We start from the raw sequence: 21,456 nt of genomic DNA on the forward strand, positions 1-21,456 counted from the left end.
CTTAACCTATAACCATTCAAAGTTTTAAAATGGACAAAAGTTTTTTGAATTCCTAAACTGCTTAAAGGAACTTATCTCTTCTTTTAATATTGCATTAATTATTTAGAGGGAAATGGATTCCTTTAGCAAATTTTTCAAGCATAAAAGACTTTTTTTTATTTTTACCTGATTTGTCAAGAAATACAACTGAATTAGAAAGGAATGAAATAATGTTGGGTTGCCAGAGCAACAGAAGAAAATAATCATGATGGATAGATTAAAATCATAACATTAGGTTATTATATAATTCGTAATTCTTTCTTAAGACAAGAAAATATGAAAAAGTGGAAACTGTGGTGTTATAGATCTGCTACTCATTTGATAATTATATTGATTTTTATACTTTCTTGCAATAACTCTATTTGATAAGATTTTTATATTCCTTTAGGTATTAAAATGGACTAATACAACTAAAAGTTCACTCAAGTACATTTACCTGGACAATAGATAAATAGTAATACAGAAAATGGATATGACAATTGGTTATAGAAAGCAACAGTATAGAACACATACAGTGTTAAATCCTGTGTCCTACATAACCTTTTTGAATACGTGACCTTTAAGTTGTTGAAGGTTGCCTCAGAATTTGGCTCGGTTCAATCAAAACATCTGTTCCCCTTGCAGGTATACTGTAAGGACTTTTTTCTCAGTTGGATTCAGAGCACAGCAAGCGAGCCCTTTTCTGTCCAATCATACACACCCCAGCACTTGTAAATCAAGTTCTGGGCTGACAACAGCAGGTCCACATTCCGTCACCCTTTCTCAGCCAGCTAGGCCAACTGACTGCTGTGAGAACTGCTCTTATCATGTCATCAAATCAAAGCATGTTGAGAAGAGGGACTGTAAGAGGCATCTGCAGAATTCCCACAATGGAGTGACTTTGGAACATTGACAGATGCATCTGTCATCTTATACCTTCAACTAACCTGATGTCCGCTGGCCAGACCCAGCAAAGCTGTCTAAGAGCAACTCCAACTCTTTCACATTCTTTTCATTCGTCTCTGTTAAACAAGCCTGGTGCTTCTTAGCCTGTTTTAGTATTGGAAAGGAAGATAGGGAAAAAAATTATAAATAATTATTCATTATATTATAAAAGATATAGACCAAATATATCTATAGTCCTCTGTAGGTAAGCTCCCAAATAAAGTGTCAAACCAAATATATTTTTAAAATATCTTTAATGTGGCATACTACAATTTTCTGTAATACTCAAATTTCTTTTGATGATCATTAAGCCATGAAACTGGTAACTTCTAAACTTTTTTAATTGTCAAAATTTGACTTCTCTCTTAATTTTGTTATTTTTGAATTGAATAACATTTTATTAATTTTACTAATATAAAGTTTTCTAATAATTGTCATTAATTATAACAAGTTTTAATCATATGTGGTCATCTAGAAAGATAAATTCTCATTTCTATATTTTAATTCATTTTATATCTGTCTATCCATTTGATGCTGTATTCCATTATAAATCATATAGAAGCAAGGACCTAATGAACCGATTTTTCTTGTCTAGAATACCTTCACTATTCTCAGGAAAAAAACACCTCCAACAACTCCCCAACAGTCTCAATCTATTATTATCACCAATACAAAAGTTATCTACTCTACCATCCATTTGTTATAACAGCCTCCAAAGCTACTCTCTTTTGTCTGCAAATATATATTTATTTCCTGCCTCTTTACAACATGCATAGTTAAATGTGACTTAAACTTGATATATGATACTACTGAAACCAAGCTCTATTAATGTCCTCTATCCTCTGTACTACCTAACTTCTCAAATGAATTATTTTTTTATATATTTTTATTTTTTACAAATATATTTTAAGTCAAGATGAGAAGTTCATATTTTGATTGCATATGTAGTCAGTACTTTATTCAGTGTTTTCAAAGCTAGGATCCATTTTACAATGTACATTTTCTCTTTGATAAGCACTGTTTTCATAAAACATATAGTTTGTATGTATATATATATATATATGTATATATATATGTGTGTGTGTGTGTGTGTGTGTGTGTGTGTGTGTGTTTATATGGTGTCATCACTAGATGTGAGTTTTCAGAGATCAAGAACTATTTATACCTTTTTTGAATCCCCAAAGCCTGGCACATAACAAGTGCTTGATAAATACTTCTTAATTGGCTGACCAATTTCAACCCCTACATCACAAAGAATTCAAATAATTCATAAATATATGCAGAGTATCTATACTTACTATACATTTTTGATAATTTTTAAATTGTCAAACTTGGTGACACTCCATTTTATATAATAAATAACTCTCAAACAAAGTTTCTCATATAGCCAAATAGAGGGAGCAAACAAGTGAAAAGATTTTTATTCAGCTAAAAGTTGAATTACATGAATGAATGAATATGAATTTATTAATAACTTATTAGGTGATAACCTCAGGACATAAATGCAAAAGCAAAGATACTAACTGTTCTCAAAGCATTTCTGTTTTAATGGGGGAGTCAACACATATAGTGAGATAATAGTCATATAAGACTATTTCAGTTAGAAAAATTACAGGATGATGAATGGGGCCACTGAAGAGAAGACTGAAAAATTCTACATAAGAACAACAGCAAAACTGATGTGATCCTGGTTCCAGAACTGGAAATGAAGTGGGAATTGGAAGGGAAGGGTCCTTCCAAATCTCCAACTCTGTGATGTGAAATATCAATTTATGCTCAAAGTTTGCATTAGATTTATAGATGCATGGGTGTTTTATTTACTACATACTATATATGCTCAATGTATTCATTCCACTATTAATTTGTACTATGGAAATTAAATGAAGAATGGGGTGAGTAGTATTGGTAGATATCAATATATATAGTTTCCTAGGTTAAATTCAATCTGCATACTTTGTTTATCCATATTAAGATTCCAATAATGTCTTAAAACTAGACAGCTCCTCAATTATTGAGTCAGAATTCACTGACAAAAGATAGTAGATTTTAAAATTATTTTGCTTTTGCATTACTGACATATAATGTAGTACTTAATAAAATTTTGTTGATTTGAATCATTCCAATATTCCAATAGTTCAAAGATCTGTGATTTCCTAAATATATAACATCTTGTTCAACTTTGTGGATCATTTCAGAGTTTCTGAAGCAAAAAGAGAAGCCAACCCTCTGATCAGGTATCTCTACAAGCAGCCAGGTGGCTCTTTAGACTACAAGCAAGTAATTCATCATCAGGCCTATGCTTCAAGAATTAAGGTACAAGTAACTCCATAACATGAGTCATTGAAGTAGGACTTTAGGAGATGTTTTAGCCACAAAGGGTGGTTAAAATGACAATGTTAACAGCCAAAGAGATATTTAAAACAAGAGTCTCGGCAGACGCCTTGAATATTTCAGTACTAAAGATGCATACAAAATAAATGCTAAGAAAAAAATCTTCCAGAATGCCAAAAAGCTCATAAACAAGGAAGCCAAGTAATTCAGAGGCAGAACATACCAATGCCAAAGCTTTGTCTAAAAGCTCAATTAAATTCCTAGACTAAGATTTCCCCTTCAGGGTATATATCTAATTAAACTTTAAGGAAGAACAGAAACATAACTGTACTAATAATCCATGTGCCACTAAATTTTCTTATGGACATTAAGTGCATGAGTGTGCATGTATATGCGTACACACTGACCTCATTCCCATACCACTTCAAATTGTAGTTGTAAATACTAAGATATGTTAGAACTACCTAGTGTATAACTAGTTAGCATTTATCAAGAGAACAGAAGTCTGGTGAATATTACATGGTCTTGAACAATACCCAGTTAGCATACAATAGCCAAAAAGTGTATTCAAAATCCATAATCCCAAGCTTCAGACTGGTGCTAGACACTTAGGATCCTTGAATGTAAGTGCACCCAAGAAGTTAGCAGTTGAGCTATGATTCAAACCCAAGTCTCCTGGTACCAGTTACAACTATACCATGATAGTTTTAGATAACTTGTAAAGTTTCCACTTAATTAATTAAGCGAGGACAAGTGTCACCATACACTTGAAATAATCATGTTTCCTAGACTTTTAAGATGCTACTTCCCAGCATATTTGTAATTTTCTAACCTGTTAAGTTAATGGTCATTATTAGGTTACCTCATTATTAGTCCTGGTAGTTCTGAAAAAACAAAGGCTAGTTTTGGCTAAAGAAGATGCAAATTATGTACTGTGAAAACTAGGTCAATTAATTTCCACCCATCCCACCAAAGACTCAGATTCCTTAGCTTGATCTATAATTTGACCAGACAATACAGGGCTACCATCTGAAAAAAGACATGGAAAGTTTTGAGATGTTCCCATGTCTAAAATCTATTGAAATTGGGGTCGTCTCTAATGAGTTAGGGCTATTTAAGGTCTAAAAGGAACAGTGGTGCTAGAATTAAAATTCAGAAATTAGAATTAGAAAAAAACCAAGACAGATCAGGAAAAAAAAAAACCATCTAATTCAAGTTCCTGCACAGACAACAAGATTCAGTGGGAATTCTCTCTCAAATTTTTAGTTCCAGCTCCATACTCATCTCATACTTTCAGCAGTATACTGAATATGATATACTGAGTATAATAATAGACAGTATAATATACTAAAAATAATACTAGAGACACAGATTCTGATTTAACTTTAAATCCTTGTTCTAATATTTATTAGTTTTATAACAAGAAGAAAATATTCTCTTTGCATGTTTATGTATAAAAAGAGATTTTGAAGAAATAGCTTTGTAAACCTTAAAGCACTTATTAAAAACTGTTTATTAACAAAGTTCTTTTTATTCATCCTGTTTGGATCCCTGTTTTTAATCTTGCATTAACCTATAATATTAGAAAAAAAATACAGATATTTAAAAAACTCATCTTTCCCACTATATACTTCCACTTCTCCCTCACCCCCAAAAAAGACCCTTAGATTTCTAAAAAGAATTTAGATGTAATCTCTTCTGCCACATTGGAACAAAAACCAACAACATTCATTTGTCCATTAATTTTCAAAGTCCAAAAATATATCCTTCTGAGAGCAACAATTTGACTACCTAAAGTTAAAATATTACCAAGAAACCGAAATTTCAAAGCCATCAAATATACTAATCAGTTAAATATATACAATGCCTACAAAGTAAAAATAAAAACTAAAAAAAGATAGACTCCACCATTTTCAATAATAAGTTCTTTAGAGAGCAAAATACTCATTCTCAACAAACTCTCCTGGGAACCAGAATTCCCTTTTCAATATATAGGTTCTCCTGAAGCTGTAACTGTATATTACCGAGTAGCAGAAAAACAAATCTCTGAAAATGAGGAGCTGAAAAAGAAAGCACAAAGCAAGTGGTAATAATACTAATTTGAAAAAGATAGCTCCCCTGCTTCAAAAGAAGCTAACAGAAAAATCTTCAGTAATTTCTGAAAAGACCCAACTGGATCAGCTGACTCTCTAGTGGTTTCTAATACATAGGATTTGCCAAGTAGGTTCACCTGAAAATTCAATTTTATATTGAGGTTTATTAAATCATTATTAAATTCATACATTTCAAATTAATAGTTTAAAGTTTTAATGACAAATTTAACCAGTGAAATTAAATATTGTACATGGCTAAACAAAACTCTAACTTAACAATATTAAAGTCCTGATCTTAGGTCACATAATAAAATACTGTTTCTTTGATACTATTTGAAATATTAAAGACCATCAGTTCTATAGATAATATTTTAAAAGCCATATACCTAATAAAATAATAGTTAAAATAAGTGCATTAAGTTCTGAGTTGCACTGCTCATTAAAGACCCAAAATCCTAGTTTGAATTTTTTGAATTTGACATTGCATTTTGTATTCACTTCAATAATGCAAGAAAGGAAAGAGAAAATAAGTACTAAATGACTACTATATGCCAGTCACTATGCTAAGTACCTTGCAAATATTCTCTCATTTGATCTACACAACAACACTGGGAGGTAGGTTTTATTATCATCCACATTTTACAGTTGTAGAAATTGAGACAAACAAAGATTAAATGACTTCTTCAAGATCACTTAGTGAGTGTGTCTGAGATCAAGTCTTGCTGACTTAGGGTTCAGAACTCTATCAACTGAAAATTTAGAGTTTAAGCTAAAGGAAGGGGTCTAAGAACTTATATGGAACTACTGTAGTTCCTTTCACTCCAAATGAAACAAGTGGCATAGCTCTTTCTTTTCTCCTTCTCCTCATCTCAAAAATATTTAAATATAATTTCCTACACTCTTTCTCTCAGTTTCTGATAACAAGGCTGACCTTCTTCTTGCCAAAACCAACCCCATTTCCACAAGTACCTGGATACCATGCATTCCCATTTCTACAAGTACCTGGATACCATGCATTACCATCTTGTGCAAAATATTACAATCTCAATCATCTCCTCCAGTCAAATTTTCACTCTTCCTATTTATTGTTTCCTTCCCTCATGTCTTCAAATGTGCCTGAGTTTCTTTGAACCTTAAAAAACCTTTATCAGCATCTTCTAAAAACTATTGTCTTCTATTTTTCCTCCCCTTTCAAACAAACTCCAAGAAAGAGTTATTTACATTTCCTATATCCACCTCCTTTCTTTTCATTCCTTAACTCTGCAACCTGGTTTTTAAATCCATCATTCAACTAATACTGTTTACAAAGCCACCAATGACAACTGCTAAATCAGATATCAACTGGCCTACCTCATTCCTCATCCTTCTCAATTCATCTGCTCTATTTGATATTGTTGACCACCCTTTCCTCCTGAATATTCTTTTTTCTTTAAGTTTTCATAATATTTTTCTCTCCCAATTTTCCTCACTGACCACTCTTGTTTCCTTTGTTAGCTCATAACCTATATCATAGTCCCTAATTGTGAATGTTCCCAAAGATTCTGTCCTAGACCCTCCTCTGTTTCTGTCTCTTCACCTATCACTTTCCCCCAATCTTTCTTCTCCTTTCTTTCCCCTCTTCCTTTTGCCTTCCTCCATTTCTCTACTTTCACTCATGATGACCTCACAAATTCTAATGGATTTAATTATTTCCTTTATATCAATGAGCTAACCAATCCCTAAGCTCTCCCTTGAGCTAGAGTATTGCATTAACTGTTTATTGGACATTTCAAACTGTGTTTTTCCCTAGTCAACTCAATCTCAACAAGCTAGTAGGTCAGTAAACAATCATAGTCAATCAATCAATATTTACATATCCAAAACAAAATTCATTACATTTCCATACAAATCCAACTAAACTCTTTCTAACCTCCCTTTTTCCCCCCAAAGGCCTTCCAATTTCCCAGGTTTGTAACTTTGACATTATTCTCAACCCGTCATTCTTTCTCACCCCAAATACCCAATGATGGCCAAATCCCATCATTTCAACCACCACAATTTAGTACATCATCTCTCATCTAAATTATTTTAATGGCCATCTAATGGGTCTCCTGACTCCAAGTTTTTCTCCACTGAAGTGTATCCATCACAATGATATCAAAGTGATAATTTCTTAAGTGTAGATTTGGCTATGTGGCTATGTGTTACTCAATCAACTCTTTTGTTTAGGTTTTAAAGTTCTTCACTTTAAAGTTCATCCTTCCAGTTTTACTCTACATTGTTCCCCCTCCTGCCCACTATCAACCAGCCAAATTGGCCTTCTCTTTCTTATAGCTAACTCTCCATTCTCCATGTCCATACTTTTACTCTGACCGTCCTCCAATGCTAGAGTACAATCCCTCCTCACTTCCATCTCAAAGAATTTCTCTTTTTTTTAAAATAGAGCTCAAGCATCACCTTCTACATAAAGTCTTTCATGATAACCCCAATTACAAGCACCCGCCCTAATTACTTTATATTTATTCTGGATATACTTATATTTATATTTACTTATATGTGATAATTAATATGATAAAATAACAAAAACATATTTATTCTGGATATATTTATAAGGATTTGTCTTCTCCATTAGACTATAAGTTCCTTGAGAATAAATATTGTTTCATTTTTTTCTATTTGTAACCTCAATGCTTAGCTACAGTAACAGATACATAGTAAAGTGCTTAACAAATGCCTATTTAAGCAATAATTTGAAAAGGGTCCAGGTAAAGGCAACCGAGATGTTGGAGGGCCTTGAAATCATATTACATCAATAATTAGTTGATAAAACTGGGAATGTTGAGTTTAGACAAAATATTCTGATGGCGAGGAAAAACGATAACTGCTTTTAAGCATTTAAAATATTGATGTTATGTTGAAAAGGATTTAACATTGTTCCATTTGTGTTCAGAGGAAACTAGGAGCAATAGATACACATGTGAGCGACTGGTTTAGGGATCATATGTGGAAAAAGGCCCTGGTAATTACAACTATCCAGTGCCTTAGGAGATACCTTGGGAGATGCAATTCCTCCTTCTCTAAAACCTGTAGCCAAAGGCAAGATAATAACATGTCCAAAATATTGTAGAGGATAAAAATCCAGGTCAAAGTTGCACGAGGGTTCTTTCAATTATGAGATTCTGTGATTTTGAATTTACAGAAAAAAATTCCAAACTACATTTTTCCTCACACATGCTATTAATATTAAGCCAGAAGCTGGAAAGGAAAAAAGTCTAATACAGCCCACCACTGTATTTAAAGCCCTGGGAGTAAATTTCAAATTTATACAAACTGCCAGATTCTCTCAAACTCCAATATACCAGATATGCCCAAACACAGCCATGATGAAACCAAAAGTTAACCAGGCACTGGGGGCAATTCAAATAGAACTAAAAAAAATTTCATTCAGTCCTGAATTCTATAGCCTTTATCTTTATATCTAAGAAGTTATAAAGCCAAAACATTGTAAACTTGCTTAAAACACCCTAAAAGCTTTGGTGATGAAAAAGTTACTGACAATGACCTAATGAATACTAAGAGTGGACAATAATAAAGTGAAACAAGAAAAAGCATGAGGCAGGGGAAAGAATATTGAATATGGGATCAAAGGACACAAGTTCAAATCCCAGATTTACTACTTCTAAGTTAACAGGGGTCCTCAAACTTTTTAAATAGGGGGCCAGTTCCCTGTCCCTCAGACTGTTGGAGGGCCAGACTATAGTAGAAACAAAAACTTTGTGGGCCTTTAAATAAAGAAACTTCACAGCCGTGGGTGAGGGGGATAATCGTCCTCAGCTGCCACATCTGGCCCGCGGTTGTAGTTTGAGGACCCCTGTAATCTAACATATGACCAAGCACTAGCTACTTAGTTCCAGGTTTCAGTTTACCCTCTGTTAAATGAGGGATTAGATTGGATTATCTAGAACATTTTTTAGTGCTAAATCTATGATCCATCAGCTACTATCATCTATAATCTTTTTTTCTGTAAAAAAAAAGTATGCAAATTCAGGAGAAGCAGATATAGCATGAGTTACAGGAAAAGTTCAAGATCTAGCTCATTTAATGTTAAGAAGAAAGAATGCTCAGAGACCATCTAGTCTACCCTCCTGGTTTTTACGAAGATTAGGTCCAGGTAGGTAAAATGTCATGAAGAAAGTCATACAATATAACTGTGACAAAGAAGGCATTTCTTCTAAATCTTCACCAGTTCTCTTTCACTAACTCATACACTCTTTGAGAACTTTGGAGGAGTTAAGAATTAATATTTTTAAAGGGAAAAAAAAAACTTGCACTGCATTTATTTTTAAAAGAATCCATGCCTTGTTCTATATCCACTATATCATCTAGCTACTTTTAGATGTATCCTTGGGTTATATAATCCCATTTACGTAATCTCCACTGGGCTTTGGAGAACATGCCTATCTTCTGTAACTAGTTCTGTTCTGCTAAAGCGGGGGGTGAAGAACAACATTTTTAATTGACCATAGAGCTACAACTGGGGTTCATTCAAAAGTTACTAACGAACCCAACCAAGTCTCTTATTTGGGTACTGGCTCCTCGGGAGTTTGAGAAGGAAAATAAGATGCTGTGGACTTCTTGGTGACATAATGACCTCAGGCTCCCTCTCTCACAGAAAACCAGCATGAATCTCGTTTCTATCTCTGTGGGGTCCATTCTTTCATGCTTTTAGGTAGAGTATTGGAGATGTCTATGACTTAGAGAGCTTTCAAAGTCAGAAGAGGTAACCAAGAAGTCAGGCGCAAAAACCCTCATTGAGATAATGTTATAAGTGAAGAGCCAAGTCCTGAGTGACTTGTTAGACCCAAGCCCAGCACTAATCGTTATAATGAATCATCCATTACTGGCTTTGATGGATTTGGAAATAAATTTTGTGTGACCAAGAAAATTTTGAGTTTAAACCCACTCTTCCCAGCAAATAACCAGGGGTTATCTAGTCTATTTCCCCAATTTGGAACAGTGTTCAGGAGACTCTAGCAAAGCATAAACATTGTTTTTTTACTTGCTTCTCTAGTGCCATCCAGGAAAGAGTCATAATAGTAAATTTACATGTCCCTATGCAGTCTTACACTGTTGAATCATTTTCAGTCATGTCCATATCATTGTGACCCCATCTAGGATTTTCTTGGCAAAAATGTCAGAATGATTTGCCATTTCCTTCTTGAGCTCTGTTTATAGATGAGGAACTGAAGTAAACAGGGTTGAGTGACATGCTTAGTCACATAGCTGGTGAATGTCTCAGGCAGGATATGAACTCAGGTCTCCCTAACTCCAGGCCTGGCACCCTATCCTCCATACAATCTAATTGTCCTACACAGAACTGTAGGTATAGCAAAAATCATAATTATCCCCCAAAAGGCAATTTTGCAGATTCAACAAAGAAGATCCCAAAAAGTTTACCAAATATTACCAAATAATATTACCAAATATTAAGGTGCTCATCAAGCATCTTACTTGGTGCTCAACTGGCCTCTCACAATCCATAAGCAAAAGAAAAACCAAAGGCAAAGAAAACTGTCTTATCTGAGATGGATACCTGGTCCACCCTAAACGTTTCAAACCTACAGAGCTTTCTCCACAGGGACTAAAAACTTGGCCATTAATTAAGCATCACCCTTTTTTCAGAGGAGAAACTTTCCTGGATGGAAATTCTTACATGATTCTCTCAGTGCATAATCCTGTCTATTCTGGATCTGGACAAAAATTTTAAGTACTTCTACATGGGATATACCAAAAATTTATAGGAGCCCCTGAAATATAAGTGACTCCCCAAGTTCAAGAATTCAGAAACCTAGCCTTCCAATGAGAGATTTGAAATTTGCTGAACAGAATGCCTTCCAATGAGAGATAAAGGTTATGGTCTTTGCTCCCAAGAGGAGCAATGCTAGGAGACTGATGTCAAAACATAGGATAAAAAGGGATCCTGGTAAGGAGTAGGATTTACCAAAAAGGAAGGTGAATTGTATTGATTGTTTATGGGCAGGTAATCTTTTCTATATTTTCTATATTTTTTTATATGATTCAACAACTTTTTAAAAATTTCTTTCTTTTTTCTTTTTCTTTTTTTTTTTTTTTTTGCTGAGGCAAATGGGGTTAAGTGACTTGTCCAGGGTCACACAGTTAAAAAGTATTAACTTTTTTATTTCTTGTGGAATAAGATAAAAACTATCCTATAACTGAAAAAAAATTCCATGCCTTAGGACATTTCACTACTTCATACTAGTCCTCTGCCACAAAAGGAAAGCAAATTAGTGAGATTTATAATATTCATTAATGTGACTTAAGCTAGCACATCCATGATAACCATTTTGAAACTTTATCCCAGTATGCAGCAAAGTTATTTTCATAAAACTCTTTAGCTTATGGCATTAAAAAACTCTACAACACATCAACTTCTGACCCAATAAAGTAAGTACCATAGGGTATTTTTTTTTTTATTCTTACCATTGCTAGTTCTTCCTGTAATTCACTGAAACTTTTTTCATTACTCTGAAGTCTCTTTGAGAGGTCCATAATTACTTTCTTCTGCTCCTCGATCTCTTCATTTAGTTTCTTGTTTTTAGAGAAACACTCTCTTTCTAATCTGAAAAAGTAAAGTGTCAAAGCAGGTTTTTCAAATATACTTTTGTCAATGGCTATTATACACCCTTAACAGAACTGACAGATGTACTATATATCATGTTTTCATGCCAAAGGCATTTAAAGTTACCTTTCTTTTTTTTTTTTAATAAAAAGGATTCTATACACTGAAATGAAAGATTTTAAAGAAATGGTACCTCCCCTTATGTTATTATATGTTTGTACTATGCCTGAGGTTATAAATAAAATAGATTTGGTGGTATTGGCTAGACCTCCAAAATGTTTTTGATGAACATACAATATTAGCTTAGAAGCTTCTGCAAAACTGAATAATTGTCATAGTTGGCCATATTCAAATAAAGTAAAGTTAATAGAACTTATGTTCTATTACAAACATATGAAATGTTCATATATGAACATATGAAAAATTCACACATAAATACTCTCCATCCATCCTAATTAAGAGTAAAATGGCATAGATAAGCAGAAAGAAATTTACAGACAGCTTTGAATTTCTTGTATGATTTTGAGTCCAAAAGATTTACTGTCCTATTGTCCTACTGCTGATATTATAGTCTCTATATTTTAAACATCCTCATGATGAAAGGGAGGTGAAAATATACTATTTCAAAGAGGAAATCCACTTTAGAATTTAAAATTTTATGAAAATCATCCACAAAATGTATGAGACATATGCTAATAATAACTGATTGAGTATATACAGACATATGTGTATGTGTGTGCAAGTATGTGCGCATATATGTGTATTTGTGTAATCTTGATTTGAGTGATTTCAGATAAATGTAACAGAAATTTTGCAGCAGAGTCCCAATTTGGGGGATCAGAATATAATGGTTTAAAAACAAAACAAAGAAAAACATGTTACTATAATAACAAAAGGCAACCTCTTAACTTATTATTGCAGAGCTCATGACAAACATTTGCAAAAAGACCACCAAAAAGATACTTTACAACTTGTGTGCCAACAATTGTTACAAAGGATGAGAAGGTGCAGAAATTCTATTTTAAAAAATCAATAAAAGCCTCTAAACTAAATCAATTAAAGAAATGGTATCTCCCCTTATGTTATTATATGTTTGTACTATGCCTGAGGTTACAAATAAAATAGATTTGGTGATATTGGTTAGACCTCCAAATTGTTTTTGATGAACATACAATATTAGGACCTGACTTCAAATCTGGTCTCAGACATTTAATAATTCCTAGCTGTGTGACCCTGGGCAAGTCACTTAACCCCAATTGCCTCAGAAAGAAAAAAGGAAATTCTTTTATAGTCAACTAATGATATCAAGTGCTACTGCCTAATAAGTCAGAGCATGCTGCTTCCCCTTTTGCTATCTGAATATAATACAAACCTCACTAGTTGCAAGTTAAAGACAATAGTCTTTAACAAATCAACGAATAAAATCAATCAGCACACAGTTATATTAAATAGTTCCCAAATTGGGGCACAATCCTAAACAGTAAGCATACAAAGAAAGACAAAAATAAAGAAGCAGTCTATTTTCCCAATTCTTAATCATAATCTATTCCAGTCAAATTGGCCTACTGTTGAGTGTTCACAGATGAAATGCCAGTTTTACATATGCCTATGATATACTTCTTCAACTCTATTTTTGAATCCCTAGCTTCCTTAACTCAAGAGGTATCTCTTAAAGGTGGTTTTACTTAATTCTTTCTGCTATTAGTACACTTTTCCAGTAGTTCCGTATTTTTATAGATATTTAATTTATTTATAAATTAAATGGTTGGTTGATAGAATGACAGGAATGAATGAAATTACGTATAGACTAGTATTTCATATTATATTCCAAGATAAATTCCAAACAGATATGAATTAGATAAAAGTCATATAATAATTTAAAAAGCAAATTAAGAAATCACCTTGTGAAAAACCATAGATAGAGAAACTGCTCATGACCAAAGAAGGGATAGAGAGGATAACAGAAAATAAAATGAACAATTTTAATTACGTAAAATTTTAAAAGTTTTTGCACAAATAAAATCAATGTAGTCAAAATTAGAAAGAAAATGGGTAAGTGGTAGAAGCTTTGCAGCAAGTTTCTCCAATCTGGGTCTCATTTCCAAGTTATTCAAGGAGCTGATTTATAAGAACAAAAGCTATTCCTTGACATATAAACTATCCAATAATATTAGAAGGCTGTTTTCTAGGAAAAAATCCAAGCTATCAACAACCATATTTTTTAAGTGCTTCAAATCATTAATAATCACAGGAATGTAAATTCATACTTCATATCCATTAGGCTGTGAAAGGAAATTAGTAAAATGAAGGGCTGTGGGAAAAGAGACATATTAATACATTGTTGGAGCAATAATTCCAGTCATTCTGAAAAGCAATTTGGACCTATGCCCTCCAAAATCACTAAACTATATGCCCTTTAGTTCAATCATATACTAGGTTTACATCCTAAAGAAATAAAATTAAAGAGAAAAATACTTAAGTACAAAAGCATTGTTCAATTTGTGGTGGCAAAGAACTGGAAGCTAAGCTGGTGCCCATCAATTGGGGAATGATTAAACAATTGTGGTATATGAATGTTATAAATAATATCATGCTGTAAGAAATGACAAAAGAGATAGACCAAGAATACTTGGGGGAAAATACGTAGAATGAAATAAAAAGAACCAGAAAAACAATTTGTACAAAAACATGAACACTCCTAAAAATGTTGATCAGTAGTAACCAACTACAGCTCCAGAGGACCAGGGATGAACAATGCTTCCCTCCTGAGAGAATAGTAATGCATTCAAGGTACAAGACATATATTTGGAGTTGTGACCAACATGAACATTTGTTTTCGCAATGATGCACATTTATTATTAAGGCTGGGTTTTCTTTTTATTCAATTGGAGGGGGAGATGAAATGGAATAGAAGGATTAAGGATAAGATATTTCTATCTATTATTCTCCCCCAAAGGAGAAAAATACAGAAGACAGACCAAAAGGATTAACAAGCTAGCAGGATTGTTTGAGAGTTATATGTTAAATTTATTATATATTTTAAAAGAAAAGTAAGCTCTACATAATAGATTGACAGTTTAAAATAAAATCCTCTCCTACTCCATAATGTACATGTTTATTTTGTTTAGTATTTCTTAAGTTCAGAACAAAAAAATTAAATAATATGGAAATGATAGATATGAATGAATAAAAGGCACATATTAAATGCTATATGTCAGGCATATAGCTGAGATATAAATATATGAAACTAAGGCAATTCATGCCATCAAAAAACTTAAAAAACAGAGGAAGATGTACATACACAGAGGAGTAGTGGCCAAGAGAAACCTGATGATACACTATTTTTTTTAATATATTTTATTTTATTTTATAATAACTTTATATTGACAGAATCCATGCCAGGGTAATTTTTTTTACAATATTATCCCTTGCACTCGCTTCTGTTCCGATTTTTCCCCTCCCTCTCTCCACCCCCTCCCCTAGATGGCAAGCAGTCCTATATATGTTAGATATGTTGCAGTATATTCTAGATACAATATATGTTTGCAGAACCAAACAGTTCTCTTGTTGCACAGGGAGAATTGGATTCAGAAGATAAAAATAACCTGGGAAGAAAAACAAAAATGCAAAAAGTTCACATTCATTTCCCAGTGTTCTTTCTTTGGATGTAGCTGCTTCTGTCCATCATTTATCAATTGAAACTGAATTAGGTCTCTTTGTCAAAGAAATCCACTTCCATCAGAATACATCCTCATACAGTATCGTTGCTGAGGTATATAATGATCTCCTGATTCTGCTCATTTCACTTAGCATCAGTTCATGTAAGTCTCTCCAAGACTCTCTGTATTCATTTCTTACAGAACAATAATATTCCATAACATTCATATACTACAATTTACCCAACCATTCTCCAATTGATGGGCATCCATTCATTTTCCAGTTTCTAGCCACTACAAAAGGGCTGCCACAAAGATTTTTGTACATATTGGTCCCTTTCCCTTCTTTAGTATCTCTTTGAGATAAAAGCCCAGAAGTAACACTGCTGGATCAAAAGGTATGCACAGTTTGATAACTTTTTGGGCATAATTCCAGATTGCTCTCCAGAATGGTTGGATTCGTTCACAACTCCACCAACAATGCATCAGTGTCCCAGTTTTCCCGCATCCCCTCCAACATTCATCATTATTTTTTCCTGTCATCTTAACCAATCTGACAGGTGTGTAGTGGTATCTCAGAGTTGTTTCTTAATTTGCATTTCTCTGATCAATAATGATTTGGAACACTCTTTCATATGAGTGGTAATAGTTTCAATTTCATCATCTGAAAATTGTCTGTTCAAATCCTTTGACCATTTAGATGATACACTATTGATGTCAGAAAAATCTTGCCATAGGAGGCGGTATCTGAGATAAGTGTTGAAGGAATCTTAGAATTTAGAGTTAGAAGAAAGTAAGCAGTGAAGCTTTCCAAGAGAATAAATAGGAGACAAAATACTGGATTGGGGGGGACAGCAATTCTTTTTATCTAAGAAAATCTCTAAGAAATCCTAAGAATACTTCTCTTTGATTACTGACCAGTAATTGTAAAATAGGTGCAAAATAGGTGGAAATGACAAACATCAAGATCAGAAATATAAACATTACCCATTGAATATATACATAGGATAATATAGTCATATTACCAAAATATTTGGAGAGAGGAAAAATGATGCACTAATTTCAGTCTTTGTAATTCCTATTTTTAGTAGCAAAGAAGAAGCCCTTAACTTTAGTTCTCTCTCCTTATATTTTATCTTCTGAAATTTTACCCTCTGAACCATGCCTTCTATTTCTTCTGTAGTCAATCCCCATCAGTAGATATGCTTATAAAGTTGCCATAAATATAGAGTTAAGAGATACCCAACCAATGTTCCTGAAGGTTAGGTTCCTGCAATCCTCTATTTAACTTTAACTTTAGCACTTTCTAGCAAAATTTCACACAGGTTTTAGGTTTTTACTTCAGTCACATGTATCCCATTGAACTTTTGGCATTCAATTATTTCAAATCATCAGTTTGGTCAATTCTCCATGTTTTTAATAAACTCTAAAAGTTTTTCTTGAAATTAAACTAGAGCCACAACAAGAAACTCTGCCACCCGAAGTAAATTTAATTCAGACATGATGATGGGGGTAAGGAGGTCCTAGCTTATGATGACTCCTTAGCTTGGTTGGAGTATTCTGGAAACAGAGGCCGTGAGTTCAACATGGAGAGAGGTTGGAGGAAAGGTTATGAGCTATATATTTGAACAAACCAAGAGAAGAGGAGCAATTGGCAATTCAATAAATGAAAGAGACAACATCTAGATAGGTTGGAGTGAACTTTTAAGGAGAAAGATAGTAAGTAGAGGTAGTAAAAAGCAGAGTTTAAAAGGAATGGGAACTATGCAAATTGTTCCTCCTGATACTATGTGTCAAAGAATAGTCAGCCTTTGTAAGTACATTATCCCAAATATCCTAAAATATAGGTTTTAATGAGCACCATAAGATGAGATATGTTCTAGAATGAAAGGGAATTCAAGGCTGGGGCTGTGCCAGAGCACAGAGGGAATTGTGGAAAAGGAAAACAGAGAAAGATAAGGATGGGTAGGCATTTGCTAGTTTTCAAACATGAGAAATACCAATTATGGAGAAGTTAAATCATCTCCAAGGTTTAAATTAGAAATGTGATGAAATATCTGCAGAGACTGACTCTGAGGTGGCATTCATTTCAGTTTATTTCACAGATTAGGGAGGCTGTTCATTCAGTTATTTGTTGAATATGAAAAACACCAACTGTTATAATCAACAAATATGTGGCAAAGGAGTTAGTCGGTACAAGGTACTATTCTCAGTGCTAGGAAAACTAAGGAAGCAATACTGTCTAGGGTCCCAAATATGCTGCTGATCTACTTCAACTGGCCTGAGTGAAATGGATCCACAGACCAGCCGGAATGATAAAGGCAGAGTGTACCAGGAACAAAGAGGCCCTGGGAGAAGTGATGACCACTGGCAGCTTGGGGTTGGCAGCTCAATCTGGACAAATCAGCACAGCTGGTCTTCCAAATAAGGGGGAAAAGGGAAAAAATGCATACCACATTGAAGAGAAGTACCTGAAGCAATGCTGCCAACTGTCCACTGCTACTCCTAGTTTAGATCATAGGGGCTATTTCTTATCATTAAACATCACTCCACATCCAGCAAAATCCTGGAATGAACTTATGCCCAACCTTACAGATTTAGTTTTAGCTTGTACTTTAGATTGTTAGTCAAAACTGAATGACAACATAACTTTCCAGCAACTCAATGAAGTGCATGATAATCTCTGCAGCTACCTCCCATAGCTCTTTTACGATATGTCAAGAGCCAATAACTAGCTTTTCTTCTCAAATGGCAGTAGGATCACTGAGCCTGACCAACACTAGCTGTCTAATGTTAAAACATACTTTTTTCCTTTCGGTTAGGAAATGTGAAGATTTGAAAGTTAAAAGTTAGATACACTATTATGATATTATATATAGTTTTAATTGTTTCTAGATCTGGGTTACAAGTGGTAATAATTAATGAAAATTTTTTTGGATTTGGTCATTCAACCAATTTTAATTCCAACTAGTAGTATCACCTCACCTATATCTCTCCATCATGTCCACAAGAATAGTAATGAAGAACTTAAATTGCATCTATATCTTCCCATGACCTACCAAAAGTTTAGAAACTATCTAAAATAAAAGAAAAAGAAATAATACTAATATAAAATAACTCATTCTAAAAGAATCTATGTTGGCTCTGTACTGCCACTTCTCTTTTAGATATTCTATAACTATCCCATTGATCCTGGAACTTTCCCACTAATTAAAGTAGAGCTCCCAGGTCCCTGGTCCATGCATCTCCCCTTTTTTGAAAATTCAGGATTTTTGTCCTTCTCTGATTCACTTTATTATTTCTGAAAGATTACTAGCAGTACAATTCAGCACTACAAATGCCAGAGCTCTCGGTATTTGGAAATGTGGTTCATTTGGGCCAAGAGACTTGAATTAAGAGCAAGGAAGTGCTCCGTTTCTTGATTTATCTTCCTATTTAACACAAATATAAATTGCCTGTTGCAACTGTCTCCCTCTGAAGTCAGAAATCCTTCTCATTGGTAGAAAAAAAAAAAGAGAGAGAGAGAAAGAAGCAAAATAGGAATAGCATGGCCCCGCCTTCCATCCCTCAGCATTTATCATCCTTTGCATCCCACATAACAATCACAGACTTTCTTTTTTTCTGAATAGACTTTAAAGGTTTTTTTCCTCATCATTAGCTTTCTTTGCATTTCTAACACTATTCTCACAAGACAGCACAATTTTCTTGTAGTCATCTTCTGTTATCTGAGATTGCATTCATTCAGTTGAGCAAGTTGGGTTACGTGACTTTTGCCACCACAAATAGTTAATTGCCACAATTCCTTTTTTTTCCCCCTGCTCACAAGAATTTCTATTCTTGATATATTCTGATGGAAGTGGATCTCTTCGAGAAAGAGAGCTAATTTAGTTTCAATTGATCAATGATGGACAGAAGCAGCTACACGCAAAGAAAGAACACTGGGAAATGAATATAAACTGCTTGCATTTTTGTTTTTCTTCCCGGGTTATTTCTACCTTCTGAATCCAATTCTCCCTGTGCAACAAGAGAACTGTTCGGTTCTGCACACATATATTGTACCTAGGATATACTGTAATCTATTCAACATGTAAAGGACTGCTTGCCATCTGAGAGAGGGGAAGGAGGAAGGGAGGGAGGGGAAAATCAGAACAGAAGTGAGTGCAAGGGATAATGCTGTAAAAAATTATCCTGGCATGGATTCTATCAATAAAAAGTTAAAAAAAAAAAAAAGAATTTCTATTCTTTATAACTATAGAATGCTATTCTTGAGGGATTATGATCAATCTGAGCTGACTTCCTCCACTTCACTAATACAAATTGCAACATGACATAGTAAATTTTTTTTCCAAGTTATCATCCAGAATAGAATTCCTGTTTGTTGGTTGCTTTACTTTTTAAAGGGTGGAATTAGCGATATATAAAATCATGAAATTGTTAGCTATTCTACTTTGGCAGAGAGAAAGCTCCAGCAGATGTCCAGATAATTAAAATCCCCCTACCATTTTATGCCTCCATGCCTAGCTTGTAATATGTTTCTTGAATTGTTCATCTATTTCCTCTTTCTGTCCAGGTCGTTTGTAACACATTCCAATACTATCAATATTACTTCTGTTTCTACTTCCACTGATCCTTATACAAATATTCTTTACTATGCTTTCCCTAGCTGGTTGTCTTATTATCTGATATAAGTATATCTTTTGGCTATGCAATGTTTTATACCCCAGCTCCACCCCATTTTATTTAAACTTCTTTAGAATAACATTTTACAGCCATGGTCTAATCATGGGTTTCAGCAATGCAAATAAGCAAATAAGGCTCCTTCTTTTCTATACTATAACTGTAGAAGTTACACTACAGACTGGATAGTACATTATTTGAGGAATACACATAAGCAATTTCATATTCTTCTTTTTCAATTTAACATTTGTGTTTGATTTCTTAAGACTTCAGGTAAATCTAGTCTTATCATCCTTTGTTAGGTCACCAAATCAGATATACAGAGCTTGAAGGAACCTCAGAAGCCTGCCTCATTATTTGTTAATATAAAATAACCAAGGAGATTAAAACTATTTCACCAAGGTGACATAAGAACTAAGTGTGTAAAATGGGAACCCCATTCTTCTGACTTCAGTCAATACTTTTTAGTTAATTACATAATTAGATAGGTAGATAGATAAAGCACTTATTAAGTTCCAGGTACTGTGCTAAGCCCTTGGGATAATCAAAAAGAAAAATAGCCCCTATGCTTAAGCAACTTTTCCCCTCCCTCCCTCCAACCCCTCCCCCAGATGGCAAGCAGTCCAAATGTATAAATTTCTAAAAGAAATGACAACTGAATTAACAAGATTTAACTATACAAAAATAAGAACTTTTAGAAGTCTATCTAAAAGGAGTTTTTAATGTAGATAAAGCAACTTACAATCCATTTAAGGAAGATAAGATACCTAAAAAGGAACTGAAAAATCAGAGGAATAATAGAGATAAAGAAATCTGGAGGATTCTGCTACAGGCAAAGTAGATAAAGGAATAACAATAACAGGAAGAATACTCAATGTTCTTAGCCAAACTAATCTATAAATTTAACACTGTAGCAAACAGGGTTCCAATAGGAAACTTTATAAAACTAGAAAAAATAAGAACTAAATTTATATGAAAATATAAAAGAAGAAAAATAATCAAGTAAGAAGGGAGAAATGGTTAAAAATAAATCTCAAATTATATTATAAGGCATTATCAAAATTATCTAATAATCCACCATGAATATCATCTTAAATAGTAGAGAGATGACATTAGG

General features: G+C 33.7%; 1 protein-coding gene across 3 annotated transcripts in view; it reads right to left on the bottom strand.

The window, feature by feature from the left end:
• Nucleotides 1–21,456, bottom strand: part of CCDC171 (coiled-coil domain containing 171) — a 451,802-nt gene that overhangs the window by 302,410 nt on the left and 127,936 nt on the right. For all 3 annotated transcript variants that reach the window (XM_051987110.1, XM_051987103.1, XM_051987118.1), the window contains 2 exons: nt 11,868–12,006; nt 966–1,068 (listed from right to left, as the gene is read on the bottom strand). In XM_051987110.1, coding sequence (XP_051843070.1) covers nt 966–1,068; nt 11,868–12,006 — 242 coding nt within the window. The remainder of the gene's footprint in view (nt 1–965; nt 1,069–11,867; nt 12,007–21,456) is intronic.

The sequence above is a fragment of the Antechinus flavipes genome, chromosome 1 (genome assembly GCF_016432865.1).
Source record: "Antechinus flavipes isolate AdamAnt ecotype Samford, QLD, Australia chromosome 1, AdamAnt_v2, whole genome shotgun sequence".
Classification (NCBI taxonomy): domain Eukaryota; kingdom Metazoa; phylum Chordata; class Mammalia; order Dasyuromorphia; family Dasyuridae; genus Antechinus; species Antechinus flavipes.